We start from the raw sequence: 20159 nt of genomic DNA, 5'->3' as shown, positions 1-20159 counted from the left end.
TCAAGCAACAACCTGGCCAATTACAGAAAGTTGAGAGGAACGTGAAGTAGAAAATAACAGCTGTACAAAGACAACAGAATGGGACTTAACATCTTCCTCAGATATAGCTGACAGTAAGAGATGCAGTGAAGCCTTTATGGCAAAGAAGGAGATTTGTCCTGAAAGGCATAAGGCAAGGCTAGAATACTCAATTACTACTTTGTACCTGTGTTTACGAAAGAAGAGAATGCTGCCAAAACATTGGCAGAAGTGCAGATAGGGATATAGGGAATAGATGGGGTGAAAAGTGAAAGGAAGTATATAATTGAAAGGTTGTCAATGCTAAAACAGAAACGTTGCCTGGTTCTATTCATGGGCATTCTAGGTTGCTAAAAAAAGTTGTAGTATAAGAGCTTGACATAGTCTCATAATCACTGAGACACAAGGGAGGTGCCAGGAGATTGGAGAGTGGCAAAAATGACAGGCTCATTAAAGAAAGCTGGTAAGGACATTCAAAGAAATTACACGCCGGTCAGTAGAATATCTGAGATGGATTAAGTATTACAAACAATGATCAGGGAAACAAATCACAGGTGCTCGGAGAGGCAAACGATAACCTTTGTGCTTGTAAAAGGTGGAATAAACTTGACTAATTGAGTTTTTGATGCAGTAACAAAGAAGGTTAAGAACACTGTCAATGCTTTCCTTCAGGATTTTAAGAATGCATTTGACAAACCATCTTATAAAAGGCTAGTTAATAAAACTGAACTAAATGAATGCTTCAGTGTGGATCAAAAAAATTGGTTTAAGGTAAAAAAAGAGTCATGGTGACTTTCCAGCTGGAGCACAGTAGACAATGGCGATCCCTTCATTGTCCGAGCGCACTGAGATGAGGGAAAGTTTGTCGTGTCGTTTGGCTGCTAGTTGGTGTTCGTGTATCCTGATGGCTAGTCTCCTTCTGGTCTGGTCAAGGTAATGTTTGCTGCAGTCATACAAGGTATTTTGTAAACCAGGTTGGTCCTGTGTGTCATGGGTATGGGGTCATTGTTTTTTGTGAGCGTTTGTCATACTGTGACTGTGGGTTTGTGTGCTACCATGATTCCTAGTGGTCACAGGAGTCTCATTGTCAGTTCTGATATCATATTAGAACATTTCAGGACTGACAACAAGACTCCTGCGAGCACTAGGCATCATGGCAGCACACTATGACAAATACTCAATGGAACAAAGGGGCCATAAATGCAGGATCATTGTAGTTTACAAAATACCCTTCCATGTCTTGCAGCAAACATTACGTTGGTCAGACTGAAAGGAAACTAGCCATCAGGATACACAAGCACCAGCTAGTAGCCAAATGACACAACAAACATTACCTCATCTCAGTGCACTGGGACAATGAAGGTCATCGATTTAACTGGCACAATGTGACCATCCTAGCTCAAGCCAATCACAGACATACACAGGAATTCTTAGAGGCCTGGTTTGCAACGCATAACGTAATCAACAAACATGTGGCATTAGACCCTGTATACAAACCAATGCAGAACAGAACCAGAAATGACACAACCCAACGTAACAGACTGGATCAGATAAATACCAAGCAGAGTGGAATAACATTGCTTCATCGGAAATCACACTAATGATGTTATCTAGCATGATGACAAATCGTCTGTACGATAACTAACCAGCTCGGCAAGCAAGTCAACAACCTCATCTACAACACGAGCAACAAATCTTTGCAAGAACACAACAGAAATAAGATTGCAAAATGGACATTCAAATGGCAGATGGAATTTGACACTATCAAGTATGAGGTGATGCATTTTGGCAGAAAGGGTAGAAAAAAGCAATAGAGATTAACTCATACAGCACTAAGAAGAGAACAGAGACAGAGGTAATGGACATTCATGTACATGGATTATTCTTCATAATATACATGTGTTTCATGTTCCCTATTTAACTGGTGTTGTGTATGAATGTATGTACTTTCCATACAATGTTGCCATCATGTTTTTCTAGTCATTGTGTCTTGCTGCACTACTTCCGACACTAGGAAGGAAGTGAGTGTAATAATTCTGTCTGCATTATATTCATTTTATTGGATGCTGTTGGTAAATAAACATCACTGACTATGAGAATGGTAAACAATATATGAAACATGTTAAATTTACAATGCAATGGTTTACTCCTTGGGATGCCTGAAATGTTGATGTCCCTTTGCTTGTCTTCACCAGTTGTTTTGGGTTCTGAGGAAATTCCAGACAATGATTTTCATTTGAACAGCAACTTACCTGATTAAGTTTCTTCCAGAGGTTGAGAATAGGAGACAATTCATTGGACCAAATATCTCTGTCAAACTTGCTGCCAGCTGTCATTGACCTGCTCAGGATCCGGAGCTGGGAAATTACCTGTAAGGGAAAACTGAGAGTTTGAATCTGATCAATTGTGAGTAACTAGATTCACTGGCATTACGTTTCATTAATGTTCTTTGTTATTATTCATTCATATGGAATGAGCATCATATGCACGATTTGCATTCATCATGAAGCATTAAATACCTTAGAAGAAGTTGCTAATGAGTCATTTTCTTGAACTGCTACAGCATACATGGTCTAGCTACACCTACAGTAGCCCTGAAGGGAGTTCTACGATTTAGATCCAATGATACTTCACCGCATGAAGTAGTAGTGCTCCGAAAGCTTGCGATTTCAAATAAATATGTTAGACTATAACCTGGTGTTGTGCGACTTCTGTGTTTGTCCATCCCAGTCAAACACCAGCACTTCCACATCATCACTACCATTTGTAAACAGTGAAAAACAGGGTTGAATATTTTGAGTCTGGTGTGAATTAAACTCGAAACATGAACTCTGTTTCTCTCACCACAGATCCTTCTAGACTTACTGAGTTTCTGCAGTATTTGTTATGTTCATCTCCTAACTACCTTATTACCCTTGTCCTTCAACATGGCTGATATCCTGGCTTTGAAAGGTACTCTAAATGGATCATTAGAAAGTTGCTGCAGTGCATCTTGTATATGGCACATATTGTTGCCACTGTGTACTTGGGTTATGGAGGCAGTGGGTAGTTAAGGTGATGCACATGAATGCATATTTTAAACTCTTTCCAGATGCAAATTTGTGCACCTGATCCATCAAACAGAATTTAAGACTTCAATTCAAAATTACAATTTAGAATCATCCAGTATTATGCCAATTTATTTTATTATTATTTCCATAGGAATAATTATTCAAGGCAAAGTCAATTTTGGTCTACAGTGACTTCTTGAAATTCTAGGTTATAATTAGTGATTCCGATTTTACTTCACTCAAAATAATCTATTGTTTTGTTCATTTATCGGGTCATGATTTTATTATATAGCATTTTAGAATACAATTAAATATATTTGAGGAAACAGTATTAACATTTAAATCGATAGTACCGAATTCAATACTTAACGTAAATTACAGTCGCAATTACTTGTTGCTTTTGTATCACTGTCCAAGTAAGTCACTTAAAAACCATACTAGGATTATGTTCATAGTCTATAGGCCTTTTCTGCAAATAGCAATTCTTTGAGAAAATAACACCCTCACATTTGGCTTTGACCAAGAGGAAACTGGTTGTTTTCTAGGCCTTCTTGAGGCATACAATAATGCAGTTAGTGGATTTAGCACCTAAAGAAAGCAATGACCCAGATCTAAGAAATTCTCAAAATGGATCACCTTCCAAATAATCAACATTGCAATTTATTCAGTGGACCTTAGTTTAGACAGTCCTTATTGACATTCATGGGGCGTCTTCAAAAGTCTTTGAATTTATGTTAATTTAGCTATCCATCCATTAATCAAGTAGTTGTTTGAATTGTCAAGTGATTGTCAAAGTGACTTTTCTGTCGCAAAGACTGTTGTTTATGATGTGATAAAGGGTAGCATTTGCTACATAGAACAGACATCTTCCTTCTTCTCCCGGTATAACAACATCCCCGATCTCCCAGAATGAAGTCAACCAGTGTCCCACACCTAGTCATTGTATACTGCTTCAAAGTGCTATAGTTTGCAGCCAGCTCCTCAAGGCCCCAAGTTGCTTGAAGATGCTGACTGTGACTATCTAAAATGTCACATTGGAAGCCTTCCATCTCCAAAACAACTGCCTTTAATTCAAGATAACCAAGTGTGAAGCTGGATGAACACAGCAGGCCAAGCAGCATCTCAGGAGCATAAAAGCTGATGTTTCGGGCCTAGTCTAGGCCTGAAACATCAGCTTTTGTGCTCCTGAGATGCTGCTTGGTCTGCTGTGATCATCCAGCTTCACACTTGGTTATCTTGGATTCTCCAGCATCTGCAGTACCCATTATTTCTGATGCCATTAATTCAAACAAGCACCAAAATTGATAAACATACAACCTACTGTATTCAATAATCCAGCAGTAACAGAAGCATATCTTCTTTTTATTGGATCTGCAATACTGCTATAAATCTCTTCAAGACGATCTTGTATAGATCACAAAATTAAGGATTCACAGATTGCAGCAGATCAAGAAGACAGCTCGCTACCACCTCCTCAAGGATAACTAGGGAAGAACTAGGCAAGAAATGTTGGCCCAACCAGCATCACCCACATTCCATGAGTGAATAAAGAAGAAATAAAAATCCATGTGAAATCCTTTAATGTATGATTTTTAATAATTCTTGCTAAATATTTGAGACAAATTGAAAGGTTGCTGTATAATTCCTCTCTGTCCTGGATTTGGCATTGGCGTTAATATCTGTAGCCACATGAGTGCAAGACACGTGAGGTTTCAATGAAGGAAGATATGAATAGATATTGCTGCAGGCCAAAACTGTAAATTATCATATTAAAAGAACACTAATTAGTATACAACAGAAAAATTGTAATCAAGACTGAATAAACACTTACTAGTGATTTAAGTATAAACACTTTTGATGACATATTGGTATCTGAGGGTAAAAGTAAACTTTATTTTTGGGATGTGGCTGAAAATGCAGCAATGGATCTCAAAATAATCAAACATATACTTTTATACTGAAATGCACAACACATGAATTAATCTGTCATCAATACAAAAATATAATAGCACATCGACTGAATTTCACTTATTATTTCAATAAATACATTGATGTTTCCCAATATATCCAAATAATTTTGAAATCTACATCTGTCCACAATCCTATCTCAGTAGTCAGTGGAAACATGGTTCTAAAATGAGCTGCACTATTCAACTCGAGGTAACAGCTGTCAGAAAAGTGTTTAATGAAACTATTTTGACTTGTTAGATTAGATTCCTAACATGTTACATTTAACTCATTTCTTTTTATCCACAGGCTGTAGAAAGTTTTGCAGGAATAGAACAAATGTTCTTTTGGTAAAATGACCAGGGTAAAAACAGGGTGTGCCTACATACCAAACTAATCTATTGAATATCTCAATGGTCACAACCATAACAGAAACATTTCATGACCTTCTTTGACTCACAACACTACTATTAATGTGTACAAGGAGAACTTGTATAGATTAAGAAGTTAAGGACATACAGAGGTAACATTTTGACAAATTAGTTGTATTGCAGCTTTACAAATCTTGCCACTTCAACACTGGTAAAGAAAAGACCAGATGTAAAGATAATTGACCTCTCTTCACAGACATCATCAATCTGATGAGTATTTCCAAAATTTCAGTTTTAATTTCATATACAAAGCTACCTACTTAATCCCAATCTCAGTAATGCAATCATCAACTGTAGCAGTATGAATCTGCCATTTTCTTCCAATGCTCATTCTGGATATTGAAATAACAAAAATTTAGTGCTGTGCAATAACATCTGCTGGCAATAAGGTTGATATGGCTTAAAATACATTTGAATAAGTTTGAATGAAGAAAATATGCATTTATAAATGTCTTTCAAGTCCTCAGGATTTCATGAAGTGGTTCACTGCCACTTTGGAACTATATCATTGCTGTTGTGTGCGAAAACATGCAGTCAAATTGTTTGTAGCAAATTCTTACAAAAAGCAATGAGATAAAATATGACATAATCTGTTTTGTTAATGTTGGTTGCACGATAAATGTTGGCCAATACATCAGGAGAGTGCTCCTGCTCTTCTTCAAATGTCATCTGGTATTTTGTACAGGCAAGCGAAGATTCAGTTTTACATCTCATCTGCAAGATGGCATCCAGAAAATACAGCATTCCCCTAGCACTGCACTAAAATGTGAACTTAAATTTTGTGCTCAAGTCAGGGATTGAAGCTTGAATTTACAATTTTCTAACTCAGAGGTGAGAATACCATCACCTAGACTGCATAAAGCAAACAAATAAGCAACTAATTATAAAATTCTGATTACAAGATTTAGGAATTCATGTGCCTACCAACAACATTCATGCATAAAGCATATTGGCAAATGTGAAGACTAGAACAGCCACTGTATTTATGTGGCAAGTTCAGGAGTGTCTGGCCAATGGCAACCCCCAAGATGTTGACAGTGGGGGATTCAGTGATAGTAGCACAACTGAAAGTCAAAGAGCAATGGTTAGATTGTCTCTTATTGGAGATAGTCGTTCCCTGTCATTTGGGTGCCATGAATGCTATTTGCTACTTTTCAGCTCAAGCCTGGATATTGTCAGGTCTTACTGCATTTGAGCATGGGCTGTTTCATTATCTATGGAGAATTGAATGGTGCTGAACATTGTACAATCATTGGCAAACATCGCCACTGCTGACCTTTTGATAGAGGGAAGGTCATTGATGAAGCAGCTGAAGGTGGTTGGACTTGGGCCACCACTCTGAGAAACGCCTGCATAGATGTCCTGGAGCTGAGGTGACTGAGGTCCAGCAACCACAACCACCTTTCTATTTGCCAGATATGACTCCAACCAGCAGAATTTGTCCCGATACCCATTGATTCCAGTTTTGTGGGCTCCTTCATGCCACACTTGGATAAATGTGGCCTTGATGTCAAGGACTTTGACTCTCAACTCACCTCTTGAATTCAACTCTTGTCCATGTTTTAACCAAGGCTGTAATGAGGTCAGGAGCTGAGTGGCCCTGGTGGAACCCAAACTGGGCATCACTGAGCCCTTGACCGCGTCTCCCGTATTTCCCGCAACACATCCCTCACACCCTGCCCCCGCCCCAACCGCCCAAAGAGGATCCCCCTCGTTCTCACACACCACCCGACCAACCTCCGGATACAACGCATCATCCTCCGACACTTCCGCCATCTACAATCCGACCCCACCACCCAAGACACTTTTCCATCCCCACCCTTGTCTGCTTTCCAGAGAGACCACTCTCTCCATGACTCCCTTGTTCGCTCCACACTCCCCTCCAACCCCACCACACCCGGCACCTTCCCCTGCAACCGCAGGAAGTGCTACGCTTGTCCCCACACCTCCTCCCCCACCATATCCCAGGCCCCAAGATGACTTTCCATATTAAGCCGAGGTTCACCTGCACATCTGCCAATGTGGTATACTGCATCCATTGTACCCGGTGTGGCTTCCTCTACATTGGGGAAACCAAGCGGAGGCTTGGGGACTGCTTTGCAGAACACCTCCGCTCAGTTCGCAATAAACAACTGCACCTCCCAGTCGCGAACCATTTCAACTCCCCCTCCCATTCTTCAGGTGACATGTCCATCATGGGCCTCCTGCAGTGCCACAATGATGCCACCCGAAGGTTGCAGGAACAGCAACTCATATTCCGCTTGGGAACCCTGCAGCCCAATGGTATCAATGTGGACTTCACCAGCTTCAAAATCTCCCCTTCCCCCACCACATCCCAAAACCAGCCCAGTTTGCCCCCTCCCCCCACTGCATCACACAACCAGCCCAGCTCATCCCCTCCCCGCACTGCATCCGAAAACCAGCCCAACCTGTCTTTGCGTCCCTAACCTGTTCTTCCTCACACCCATCCCTTCCTCCCACCCCAAGCCGCACCCCCATCTACCTACTAACCTCATCCCACCTCCTTGACCTGTCCATCTTCCCTGGACTGACCTATCCCCTCCCTACCTCCCCACCTATACTCTCCTCTCCACCTATCTTCTTTTCTCTCCATCTTCGGTCCGCCTCCCCCTCTCTCCCTATTTATTCCAGAACCCTCACCCCATCCCCATCTCTGATGAAGGGTCTAGGCCCGAAACGTCAGCTTTTGTGCTCCTGAGATGCTGCTTGGCCTGCTGTGTTCATCCAGCTTCGCACTTTATTATCACTGAGCAGGTTATTGCTGAGCAGGTGCTGCTTGAAAGTACTGTTGATGATACCTTCCATTGCTTTACTGATGATCAAGTGTAGACTGATAAGAAAGTAACTGGTTGGGTTGGTTTTGTCCTTGTTTCTGTACACAGGACATACTTGGGCTCTTTTCCATATTGTTGGGTACATTTCAGTGTTGTAACCATACTGAAACAGCTTGAGCGGAGAAGCTGAAAATTCACAAGCACAGGTCTTCAGTGCTATTGCTGGAATGCCATCAGAGTCCATAGCCTTTGCAACATCTAGTGGCCTCCAACCATTCCTTGCCATCATGTGGAGTGAATCAAAATAGCTGGACTGGCATCTGTAATGGTGCGGACCACTGGAGAAGGTGGAGATAGATAATCCACTCAGCGCTTCTGGTTGAAGATTCATGTGAATGCTTCAGCCTTATCTTTGCATCGATATTTAAGCTCTTCCATCATTAAGGATAGGGATATTCATGGATATCCTCTTCTAGTGAGTTGTTTAATCATCTACCACCATTCAGGACTGGATGCGATAGGATTGTAGAGCTAATGTTTGATCTGTTGGTTGTGGGATTGCTTAGCTCCATCTATCACTTGCTTCTTATGTTGTTTGTCACGAAAGTAGTCCTGTTTAATAGCTTTACCAGGTTGACACTTCATTTTTATATGTACTTGGTGCTGCTCTTGGCAAATCCTCCTGCACTCATGATTGAACCAAGGCCAGTACTTGACTGGGAGATATACAGGGCGAAGAGGTTGTAGATTGTCTTGGAGTACAATTCTGTTGTTGTTGATGGCCAACAGCACCTCCTGGATTCCCAGTCATGAGTTGCCAGATATGACTGAAGTTTGTGCCATTTAAAACCATGACAATGACTTACAACATGATGTGTTCTCAATGTGAAGATGGGACTTTATCTCTGCAAGGACTGTACGATGGTCACCCTTACCAATGGTATTAATGAGAGATGCAACGGTAGCAGGCAAATTGGAGGGCGCGTGGTCAAATACATGTTGGTTTCCATTGGTTGCCTCACCCTCTGTGGCAGATCCAGCCTAGCAGCCATGTTCTTTTAGGATCCGAAAATATTGATCAGTACAGCTGTTGCTGTCCCAGCCACTCTTGACGATGGACATTGATAATTCCTGCCCATTGTACATTCTGCACCCTTGACACCCTCAGTGCTTTCCAAGTGCTGTTCAACATGGAGGAATACTCCTCCATCAGTTAAGGAAGTACGTGGTAATCAGCAGGAGGTTTCCTTTACCACATTTAATCTGATACACTGAGACTTCATGGGGTCCAGAGTCATTGTTGAGGACCCCCAGGGCAATCCCTCCAGAATGTGCTCCCACCTCTGCTGGCTCAGGTGTGACAGGACAAATCCAGGGATGGTAATGGCAGTGTATGGGACATTGTCTGTAAGGTATGCTGCTACAATATGACAATATCAGGCTGTTGCTATACTCATCTGTGACACAGATTTCCCAAATTTGGCACCAGCCCTCACGGGGACTTTGCAGAGTCAACAGGGCTGCCATTATTTCTTTTAGTGCCGATGCAGGTGCCAGGCGGTCCATCCATTTTTGTTTCTTTTCATTGTAACAATTAAAACATTGAGTGGCTTATCCTATACTGGGCTGCATTGAGCAAAAGCTGAAATGAATTTGCTGTCAACTTTATTCAGAGGAGAGGAAAGATCCAAAATCATTAAAGTAGAGAAATCAAAGCAAAATATTAAATCATCCCTACAGCTACTAAATTGTATCAAATCACTGTTTTTCTAGTTTTCTTCTGAAAGTGGCATATTTAATTGAACTGCTCAAAATTAGCACTAGGCAAGGCAGATAGAAGTAGTATGCTGGACAACATTTACAGATTTTTAAAGTTTCTTCCTTTTTTCTTAGTGACATTCAACTTCAACAACCATTAGCTGAGATTTCATTTCAAATAATAGTTTTGACTTTTTTATTCATGTTAATTATCCATACATATTTACTTAATTTTGAATTTTTAATGCATATTTATTCAACAATAGAAAGGTTTAATTATCTGATTCAAATCATGTCCATAAATTCCATCTGAAATTGTTTCTTTTCTTTATTTATCATGTATACAGTGAAATTAATTTCAGCAGACAATGGTAGTTCATTTACTAGGGTCTCAGCATAACAAACCCTGTGACGGTCTCCTACTTTGTGAGGTATCTTTCCCCTATAACCTAGGGAAAAAATGGATGCTGAAATCAAGTCATGCTAGTTTGCAGATCATCTTGTAGCTTTCTTTGTACATTATGGAAAATCCTAACAACAAAGATTAATAATCATCAAACCTGGACATTATTTTTTAAAAACTGCTTGGTAACATTCTGGGAGATATAAAATGTGAGAGAAATTAGATTCTATGAACTTTTAAAAACAAAATCTTTAACGATATGTGGGGTTTGCTGGCCATTATAGAGTTGTAGAGACATACGGCATGGAAACAGATCCTTCAATCCACCCAATCCATGACAACCATAATCCAAACTTAACTAGTCCTACCTGCCTGCGCTTGGTCAATATCCCTCCAAACACTTCTTATTCATGTACTTATCTAAATGTCTTTTATACATTGCAACAGTACCCACATCCATCATTTCCTCTGGAGGTTCATTCCACACACAAGCCACTCTGTATAAAAATTCTGCTCTCATTGTCTTTTTTAAATCTTTCTCCTCCCTTAAAAATATGCCAACTAGTCTTGAAATTCCCCTCCCGAGGGAAAAGACACCTGCAATTCACCTTATCTATACCCCTCATGATTTTGTAAACCTCCATAAGGCTACCTCTTAACCTCCTAAGCTCCTGTGAAAAAATTCTCAGCCTATCTAGCCTCTCCTTATAACTCAAACCCTTATTCCCAGCAACATCCTGGTAAATCTGTTCCGAACCTTCTCCAACCTTCCCTCCTATAACATGGAGACTAGAACTTGACAAAGTACTCCAGAGGAGGCCACACCAACGTCTTGTAGAACCTCAACATAATGTCCCAACTTCTATACTCAATAATTTGAGCAATGAAGACAAGCGTGCTAAATGCCATTACCACCTTATCTATATGTGATACAAATTTCAAAGAATTATGTACATGAACCCCGAGGTATCCCTGTTCTACAACTCTATCGAAGGCCTTACTTTTAATTGTGGAAATCTTGCCTTTGTTTTACCAAACTGTAATTCCTCACATTTATCCAAATTCAACTCCATTTGCCACTCTTCAGCCCATTGATTCAATTGATCAGGATCTCTTTGTAATTTTAGGTAACCTTTTTCACTGTCCACTATACCACTAATCTTGGTAACATCTGCGAACTTACTAACCAAGCTTTCTAAACTCTCATCTAAATTATTTGTATAAATGAAAAAAAAATTGGACCCGGTACTGATCTCTATACAACATCTCTGGTTACATGCATCCAATCTGAAAAACAACCCTCTATCATCATTCTCTTGCTCCTGCCATTAAGCCAATTTTGTATCGAATTGGCAAGCTCACCCTGAATCCCATGTGATCTAACATCTCAAATTGTCCTTGAGCAGGTGATTTGGAACCACATTTGGAACCATTCCAGTTCTCTGTTGTGGGTACACACACAGTGTTATTGGGAAGGGAACTTCCAACTTATAATGTTTGTAAGTTCTAACAATAAGTGGAAACACACACGGTCAATCTTGGAGGAAATCTGTTTTAAGTCAAGTTGTTTTCTTTATATGTGAGTCAGTACATCCTTAGCGATATTTCTGTAAGTAAATGCAAGAATAGGAACAAAGCAAAAATTCAAACGTATAATTTGAGGACTGTCACATCAAACAAAAATAAAAAGAAAATAAATAACTCGGAACCTCAACAATGAATTGGCTTTTCTGGAGAAAATATCTAGCAATCTCTCCTAGTCGTGTGCCAGAGATTAAAACCAGTGAGGTGAACTGTTCAGATATGATATCAAGGCTTGAGGAACTCAATATGTGCTGCAAGGTGACTTCACACAAATGAATGTCTTTTAAAAGTGTTCCACCAACATTGCTCAAATCAGCACAGCCCTATCACTCACCTATTGAGACTCACCATCACTCAAAACTTGGGCTATCATTCATAAGCTACACCTCACCCATTTGCACTGTTCGAACCATCACTGAGATCTCAGGGTTAGCACACACAAGCTATTTAAGTGCAACAGCTAAATTAGCTAACCAGACTGAACAACACTTATTTATACGCTTCTCTATCTACTAAAACATTCAAAAGTATACAACTGGACATAGAGCAACTAACCAGATTAGGGTGTGTGTGTCTGCCAAGCCTGACAAAGATGTGGAGGTGCTGGTATTGGACTGGGGTGGACAAGGTCTGAAATCACATGACATCGGGTTATAGTCCAACAGGCTTATTTGAAAACACAAGCTTTTGGAGCTTCAGTCCTTCTTCGGGTGTGAGTGAGAGAGGTAGTATCAGGCACAGAATTTACAAGTAAAAGATCAAAGGTTCACCCCATTGATGAGGATGTACTAAATAAACCTGAGATGCTATTAAATCTTTAATCAGTTAGAAGGTTTCAATTGATTAATATGTATATGTAAATTCCTGAATTCCTTTCAAGTCACAGTCCTGAGAGAACTAAACGTTTTATCAGTGTAAAGAAGGGGTGACATTCTAGGTCAGACAATGTATGCTCGCAGTGAGGTCTTGTTTAGAACTTGTTTGTGTTTTAGTTTGGAGTCAGACTGATTTTATTTCTAAAGTAAGAATTTATAAATCGCCACATTTCTGTAAATAAACAAAACAAAATGTATCTGCAAGTACAAATTCACCTCACAGATTCGTGCGTGTGTGTGTATGTGGGAGTGTGTGTGTCTGTGTGCGCGCATAAGAGAGAGTGAGTGTGTATGTGTATCAGAGAGGATCTTTGTGTCTGTGTGTGTGTGAGAGAGAGACAGAGTGTGTGTGTGTGTGTGTGTGTGTGTGTGTGTGTGTGTGTGTGTGTGTGTGTGTGTGTGTGTGTGTGTGTGTGTGTGTGTGTGTGTTTGTGTGTGTATAGTGTGGTGGGGTCACTTGTAGTGCCACATGAACCCAAGATCTCGGTTGAGGTCATTCTCATGGGAACCGAACTTGGCTATCAGCCTCTATTTGGTGATTCTGCATTGTTGTGTATCCTGAAGTCTACCTTGGAGGATGTTTATCTGAAGATCCGAGACTGAATGTCTTTCACCACTGAGGTGTTCCTCCACTGGGAGTGAATATTCCGGTCTGGCAATTGTTGCATGATGTCCATTTAGCCATTATAGTACCACCTATATGGTTTTACCAATGTACCATGCCCCTAGAGGGTCTTTGCCTGCAGCGTATGAGGCAATGTTGGCCAAGTCACATGAGTATCTGCCGTCCATATGGTGGGTGGTATTCCCACGTATGATGAGAGTGTCCACGTCGACGATCTGCCATTTCTAGCAGAGGTTGCCATGACAGGGTTGTATGGTGTTTTGGTTGATACTGTCCTGAAGGTTGGATAGTTTGCTGCGAACATTGGTCTGTTTAAGATTTGGTGGTTGTTTTAAGGTGAGAAGTGAAGGCATAGGGAAGATCTTGGCCAGGTGCTCTCTGTCATTGATAGTACATTGAAGGCTGCCACGAACATGGCGTAGTTTCTCTGCTCCTGTGAAGTGCTGGACGGCAAAGGGTACATTATTGGACGTAACCTGTGTCTGTCTTCTGAGGTGGTTATTACAGTTTTTTTCTGTGGCACATCTGAACTGGTGATCAATGAGTTGAGCATCGTATCAGGTTCCTATGAGGTGATCCTTCAACTTCTTCAGGTGTCCGTTTTGTTCCTCCTCATCCAAACAGATCCTGTGTGTGTGTAGAGCTTGTCCGTAGGGGATGGATGTTTTAATATGTTTCAGGTGCAAGCTAGAGAAGTGCTGCATCATGAGATTATTCGTAGGCTTGTGGTAGAGTGATGTACTGAGGCATCTGTCCCTAATGAAAATGTTTGTGTCCAAGAATGAAACTGATTCTAAACTGTAGTCCATTGTAAGTCTGAAGGTAGGATGAAACTTGTTGATTTCGCTATGTAGTTGTTTCAGTGATTCCTTGCCATGAGTCCAAAGGAAGAAAATGATGTTAATGTATCTGGTGTATAACATTGCTCAGAGGTTCTGTGCAAAGAGTTATTGTCCAAACCTGTACATGAAAACGTTGGCATGTTGGGAAACAAATCTGGTCCCCACAGCTGTTCCATGTGTCTGGATGAAGAACAGGTTGTTGAAGGTGAAGACATTGTGGTCAAGGATGAAGCAGAACAGTTGTAGGATGGCGTCTGGAAATTGGCAGCCGTTGGTATTGAGTCCTGAGGTTGTTGTGGCAATGCCATCATTGTGGGAGATGCTGGTGTAGAGTGCCGAAATGTCCATTGTGACGAGGAATGTTCCTGTTTCGACTGGTCTGTGGGTGCTGAGTTTCCACAAGAAATCTGTTGTGCCATGACAAAAGCTGGGGGTTCCCTGTACAATGGGGTTTAACATGCTCTCAGCATAGCCAGAGAGGTTCTCGCACAGTGTCCCATTGCCTGATACGATGGGATGACCAGGTATGTTGGCATTGTGTAACTTGGAATGCAGTGGAAGTCCCCTACACAGGGTGTACGTAGATGAGATAAGGTAGTGCAAAACATAACCCAGGTACAACAGAATGCCATCCATGCTCTCAAGACCTATTACAACATTGTCATTAAACCAGCAGGCAAAGGAGGAGCCATTGTTATACAGAGTAGAATGCATTACTGCAAAGAAGTGTACCGACAGCTGAACAACCAGGAACACTACTGACGACTGCCTGCCAATCCGACCAAAGAACACCCTCAGACTGTTCAAGATTTTTGATCTAATCCTTCAGAGTATCCTACACAGTGTCATCCTACGTACTTCCCACATAGGGGACTTCTACTGCCTTTCAAAGATACACAAAGCCAACACACCTGGATGTCCCATTGTATCAGGCAATGGGACCCTGTGTGAGAACCTCTCTGGCTATGTCAAGGGCATGTTAAACCCCATTGTACAGGGAACCCCCAGTTTCGTCATGACACAGTTTCACACTGAGCACCCATGCACCACTCAAACCAGAGCACTCCTCATCACAATGGATGTGTCGGACACTACACCAACATTTCCCCCACAATGATGGTATCGCTGCAACAGCCTCATTACTCAACCCCATCAGCTACCAATTTCCAGACACCCCATCCCTTCATCTCATCCACTTCATCCTCGACCATGTCTTCACCTTTGACAACCAGATTTTCATCCAGACACACGGAACAGCCATGGAGGCCTCATGGGTTGAATTTGTAATCGCAGATAAGCTTTATTTTATTCAAAAAACACACAATTTATGGGCAGTCCATCAATGTGCCATTTTATAAATTCTCAATTTAGAAATAAAACCAGTCTGACTCCAAACTAAAACACAAACAGATTCTAAACAAGGCCTCACTGCTAGCATGCATTGTCTGACCTAGAATGTCACCTCTTCTTTACACCTCTTCTTTAGTTCTCAGGACCGTGACTTGAAAGGAATTCAGGAATTTACGTATACGCATTAATCAATTAAAACCTTCGAACTGATTGAAGTTTTAAAAGTATCTTAGGGTCGTTTGGTACATCCTCATCAATAGGGTGAATCTTTGATCTTTTCCTTGTTAATTCTGTATCTGATACTGCCTCTCTACCTAACAGCTGAAGAAGGTCTAAGGCTCCGAAAGCTTGTGTTTTCAAATAAACCTGTTGGACTATAACCTGGTGTGCTGTGATTTCTAGTAGACATCGATTATTATTGAGACTTCCATTGCGAAGGTGTTGGCCAGCAGCTGGGCAGAAGCTACTGAAGATGACACTATCATCATCACTTTAGCCTCCAACTTCTCATCTCTAACTTCCACATTATCCTGCATGTCCAATTTATAAGATGCAGATAGCATACACATGCAGCTTATATTCTGCAATCATCACGCCCCCAAATTTCCATTCGATTTTAGCCCGCTCATTATTTACTTTGAATACCATAGAACAGTGCAAACTGAAAGTATCTGAATGCTGAAACAGTTGCACACTTTCAGTAGAGCTGGTGGGCCATATAAGACATTCTTTCCTCCAGTAAAACCATTCACCAATTTAGGAACATGCTGAAGAATAAAAATAACTTTGGCTTTTAGCTGCCATGAACTGTTTAACCTTTCCTTCCACAAATATACGGAGACCAAGGATTTCTCCGTCACTTCAGATTGTCACCATCCACTCAAATGCATCTGCCATTCTCCCTTGCCTTTCGAATCAACCAAAGGGTATTTTCAATTACAGGAGCAGGAACATCTTGCCGACTGACTCTTCCTCCTCTTTAGACTCCTTGTCCTCAGCTGCTCACTGTGTATATGGTGGCAAGGGCTGTCCTTTTCATTGTGGCAAGGTTGTGCAGTAAAGACTCAGAATTTGGCATTCATTCTGCTAATGCTATATGTTTCCTCCAGCATCATCTAGGCAGTAGAAGTGCCAGTAGTCTGTTCTTCCATGTAGCTTCAGGTAGAATGTCTCTTATTTTATGCATTATGCACAGTTTGTGCAGTTTTGGTCTCCTTATCTCAGGGAAAGATGTTCTTCTGGATATGGAGGGAGTGCATCAAAAGATCACATGGCTAATTCCTGGGATGGCAGGAATGAAGTATGAAGAGTGTCTGGATTGGTTAGGATATACAACAGATTTTAAAAGAATGAAGGGGGGATCTTATAAAATCCTGTAAAATTCTAATAGGACTAGACAGGCTATTTGCAATAAAGGCGTTTCAATGGCTAGGGAGTCCAGAACCTGGAGTCCTAGTCTAAAGATAAAGGGTAGGCTATTTAAGACTGAGATGAGGAGAAATTTCTTGAGTTGAGTCTGTGGAATTGTCTACCACAGAAAGTGATTGAAGCCAAAACATTAAAATATTTATGGTGGAGTCAGATATAGTTCTCAGGGATAAATAGTACAGAGAGAAAGCAGGAATAAAGTGCTGAGTTGGACGATCAATTAATAAACCATCATACTGAATAACAGAGCATGCGCGAAGGACTGAATGGCCTATTTCTGCTCCTATTTTCGATGTTTCTATGTTTAAGTTCATCCTGACCAGGCAATGGAGAAACAGCATGCGAGAATTGAATTTCAGTTAATTAAAACCTGGAGTAAAAGACGTATCTTTAGTAACAATGATCACGATACTGTTGCATCTTCAGTCCTTACCAGTTTGGCTACAGGTAACTTCAAATATGTAGTGATGCGTTTAACTTGTAACAGCCCTCTGAAATTTCCTAACAAGAAATTTAGGCTTTCAAAACTATCATAGAATACCTGAAGAATATAACTGAACACATCATCTAACATTAACCTAAGTACCTGATATAACACACAGTAAAGACCAAAAAGTCCTCCCTAACATCCAGGGACTTGTGGCAGATTTTAACAGGGCTGTCCCATGAACAAGTATGAAATCCGCTGGAGACATTATGCCAAGTTTCCAAAAGATAGAAGTTTACAAACCCCTGACCTTTACAACCTGGAAAGGACAAGTGATGCAGATGTATAGGAACACATCACCTCTAAGTTCCCCTCCAAGCTAAGTGCCATCCTGATTTGCAACAATATTACCTTTCCCTCATTGCTACGGGGTCAAAATACTCAAACTCCTTCATTAACAGCACAATAAGTCTACGTGCACCATATGGATTGCAGTGGCTTATAAGAACATGGTTCATCACTCCCTTGTTAACGGCAACTAGAGATGGGTGATAAATACTGGCTTGGCCAGAAACAATTGTAACCCATGAATGGAGAATGAATGCTGTGATGGCACAATAAATTTTCAGTTACTTTGGAAATCGTGCTAGAAAGCCCGTGATTAATTCTAAGAAGCATGCAGATGATCAGAAACAAATTAGCAGAATGCTTTGTGTAGTTCAAGATCATCCTTTCTGAAAATGGTTCACAAAAGAAGAATGATGCAGAGTCTGTATCCCAGTTTTGTAACTAGCATTTAAGCAAAGTTGGAATCTATTCACTGAAGCAACAATCACCTCTGATTGAATGTCACACAAGTTCAGGCTGCTGCGTACATGCCTGTGGATTACAGCATGCCTCTGGGCTCGCAGGGTGTTACAGAGTCCAACAATCTCTCCTTCAAGGATTATTAGGATTGCTAAAGTACAGCTCCAATAAGAATGGCAAATAATTAAATTGGATGCAAACATGCTCTCATTTTTCAGAAACTACCACCTTGTAAGTATACATGTTGTTGCCCATCACCAATTTTGCTGCCATTCAGCAATTTGCTACAGAGCCTTCCAGGTGCTACCTGATGTCATTTTCCAAGACCACCTACAAATTCCTACACTGAAAGTTGGCAGCCTTCCATCAACCATGCGGCAAGCACTGGTGGAGCACTGTGTGGGTGTGCTGGAACAGGCAAAGGCAAACAAACCATAGGTAAAGGTGTGTGCAAGGGTGATTTGTTGACTTTGTATGTGATATGGTACAATTTAGCTTCCAAATTTAGATCATAATGTCTGTAATAGTGATTGTTTTTGTTTCTGCATTGTAGGTAATTTATGCTATAAGCGCCAGGGACAGCAGTAACATCTGAGATGTTGATGAATGAGAAATTGGTGTTGCAGTCAATGGTATTGTACTTGATGAATTTTTCATGGATAAGCCAGCAGTCTAGACTGACTCTTCCTCCTCTTTAGACTCCTTGTCCTCAGCTGCTTACTGTGTATATGGTGGCAAGGGCTGTCCTTTTCATTGTGGCAAGGTTGTGCAGTAAAGATTCAGAATTTGGCATTCATTCTGCTAATGCTATATGTTTCCTCCAGCATCATCTAGGCAGTAGAAGTGCCAGAAGTCTGTTCTTCCATGTAGCTTCAGGTAGAATGTCTCTTATTTTATGCATTATGCACAGTTTGTGCACCCGAGTTATCAGCCTTGTGGTCAGTGGATAGCCCTGACACCAAACACTAAAGTTTCGGTCTGCCACAGTGATTCAAATGCACACAGCACAATAGGATGAAGGCATCATGGCTGCTGCCAGTAAATTGGACACTGACTCACACGTTATACAGTGCATGGTCATGTGCCAGCTGACATTGAGGAGGGAACAGACTCCTTTTCAGTTCAACCAAAGGATAAAGCTGACACACCACACCAGGAACACAATGTGTACATATGTAGTGGCAACATGCAATTTGGTGAAGTGTGCAATCCTAACAAACCACACACACACACTGTGTTAGTTGTTCTCTGGCCGGGAAAAATAAACATACCCAGTTTCCCTCAAATACAGTCAAGTGACCTATCATATGCCACTGTGGAAGGCAAACTAGAAGATATTGCAAACATTTCCAACTCTCAATGAGAAGAAGCCAGATGAATACAAAATCATTGTCTAGGTTACACTGGCAATGCTGTTCTCTGAGGTTACAGTTGTCGCAGCAGGAAATGCTAGCTTTCAGTGTTGTTGTGGTTAGTGAAGCACAGGCATTGGAAAGTTAGTTAAATATGAAATAGATTATTTCTAGTACAACTGGTTAATAGTTATGACCCATGAAATAAATATAACTAACAAGTAAATACTTCCACAAACTTTACCCAAATAATTTATTGCCTTAAGTTATGCAGTGGCAGTAAGACATGCACTTGCAATTCAAAGGATGAATAGGTGCTATTTAAAGATTACATTGAATTTGTTTTAGTTAATGTTCAAACAAGAGTGTGTAAAATTGTTGTTAATGAGAAGTATACTGAACACTTGTGCTTTTTTCATTCCCAGACCTTCACCTATGAAAGCAAAACAGATTTTATGTGTGACTCA

At 40.8% G+C, this 20159-nt stretch overlaps 1 protein-coding gene across 2 annotated transcripts in view; it reads right to left on the bottom strand.

Moving 5' to 3' along the window:
• The window catches only part of dync2h1 (dynein cytoplasmic 2 heavy chain 1), a 541347-nt gene that overhangs the window by 70173 nt on the left and 451015 nt on the right, over positions 1-20159 (bottom strand). For both annotated transcript variants that reach the window (XM_059646623.1, XM_059646624.1), the window contains one exon: positions 2271-2387. In XM_059646623.1, the coding sequence (XP_059502606.1) occupies positions 2271-2387 (117 nt within the window). The remainder of the gene's footprint in view (positions 1-2270; positions 2388-20159) is intronic.

This window comes from Stegostoma tigrinum, chromosome 6 (assembly GCF_030684315.1).
Source record: "Stegostoma tigrinum isolate sSteTig4 chromosome 6, sSteTig4.hap1, whole genome shotgun sequence".
Lineage (NCBI taxonomy): Eukaryota > Metazoa > Chordata > Chondrichthyes > Orectolobiformes > Stegostomatidae > Stegostoma > Stegostoma tigrinum.
This window is presented reverse-complemented; position numbering and strand designations above follow the sequence as displayed.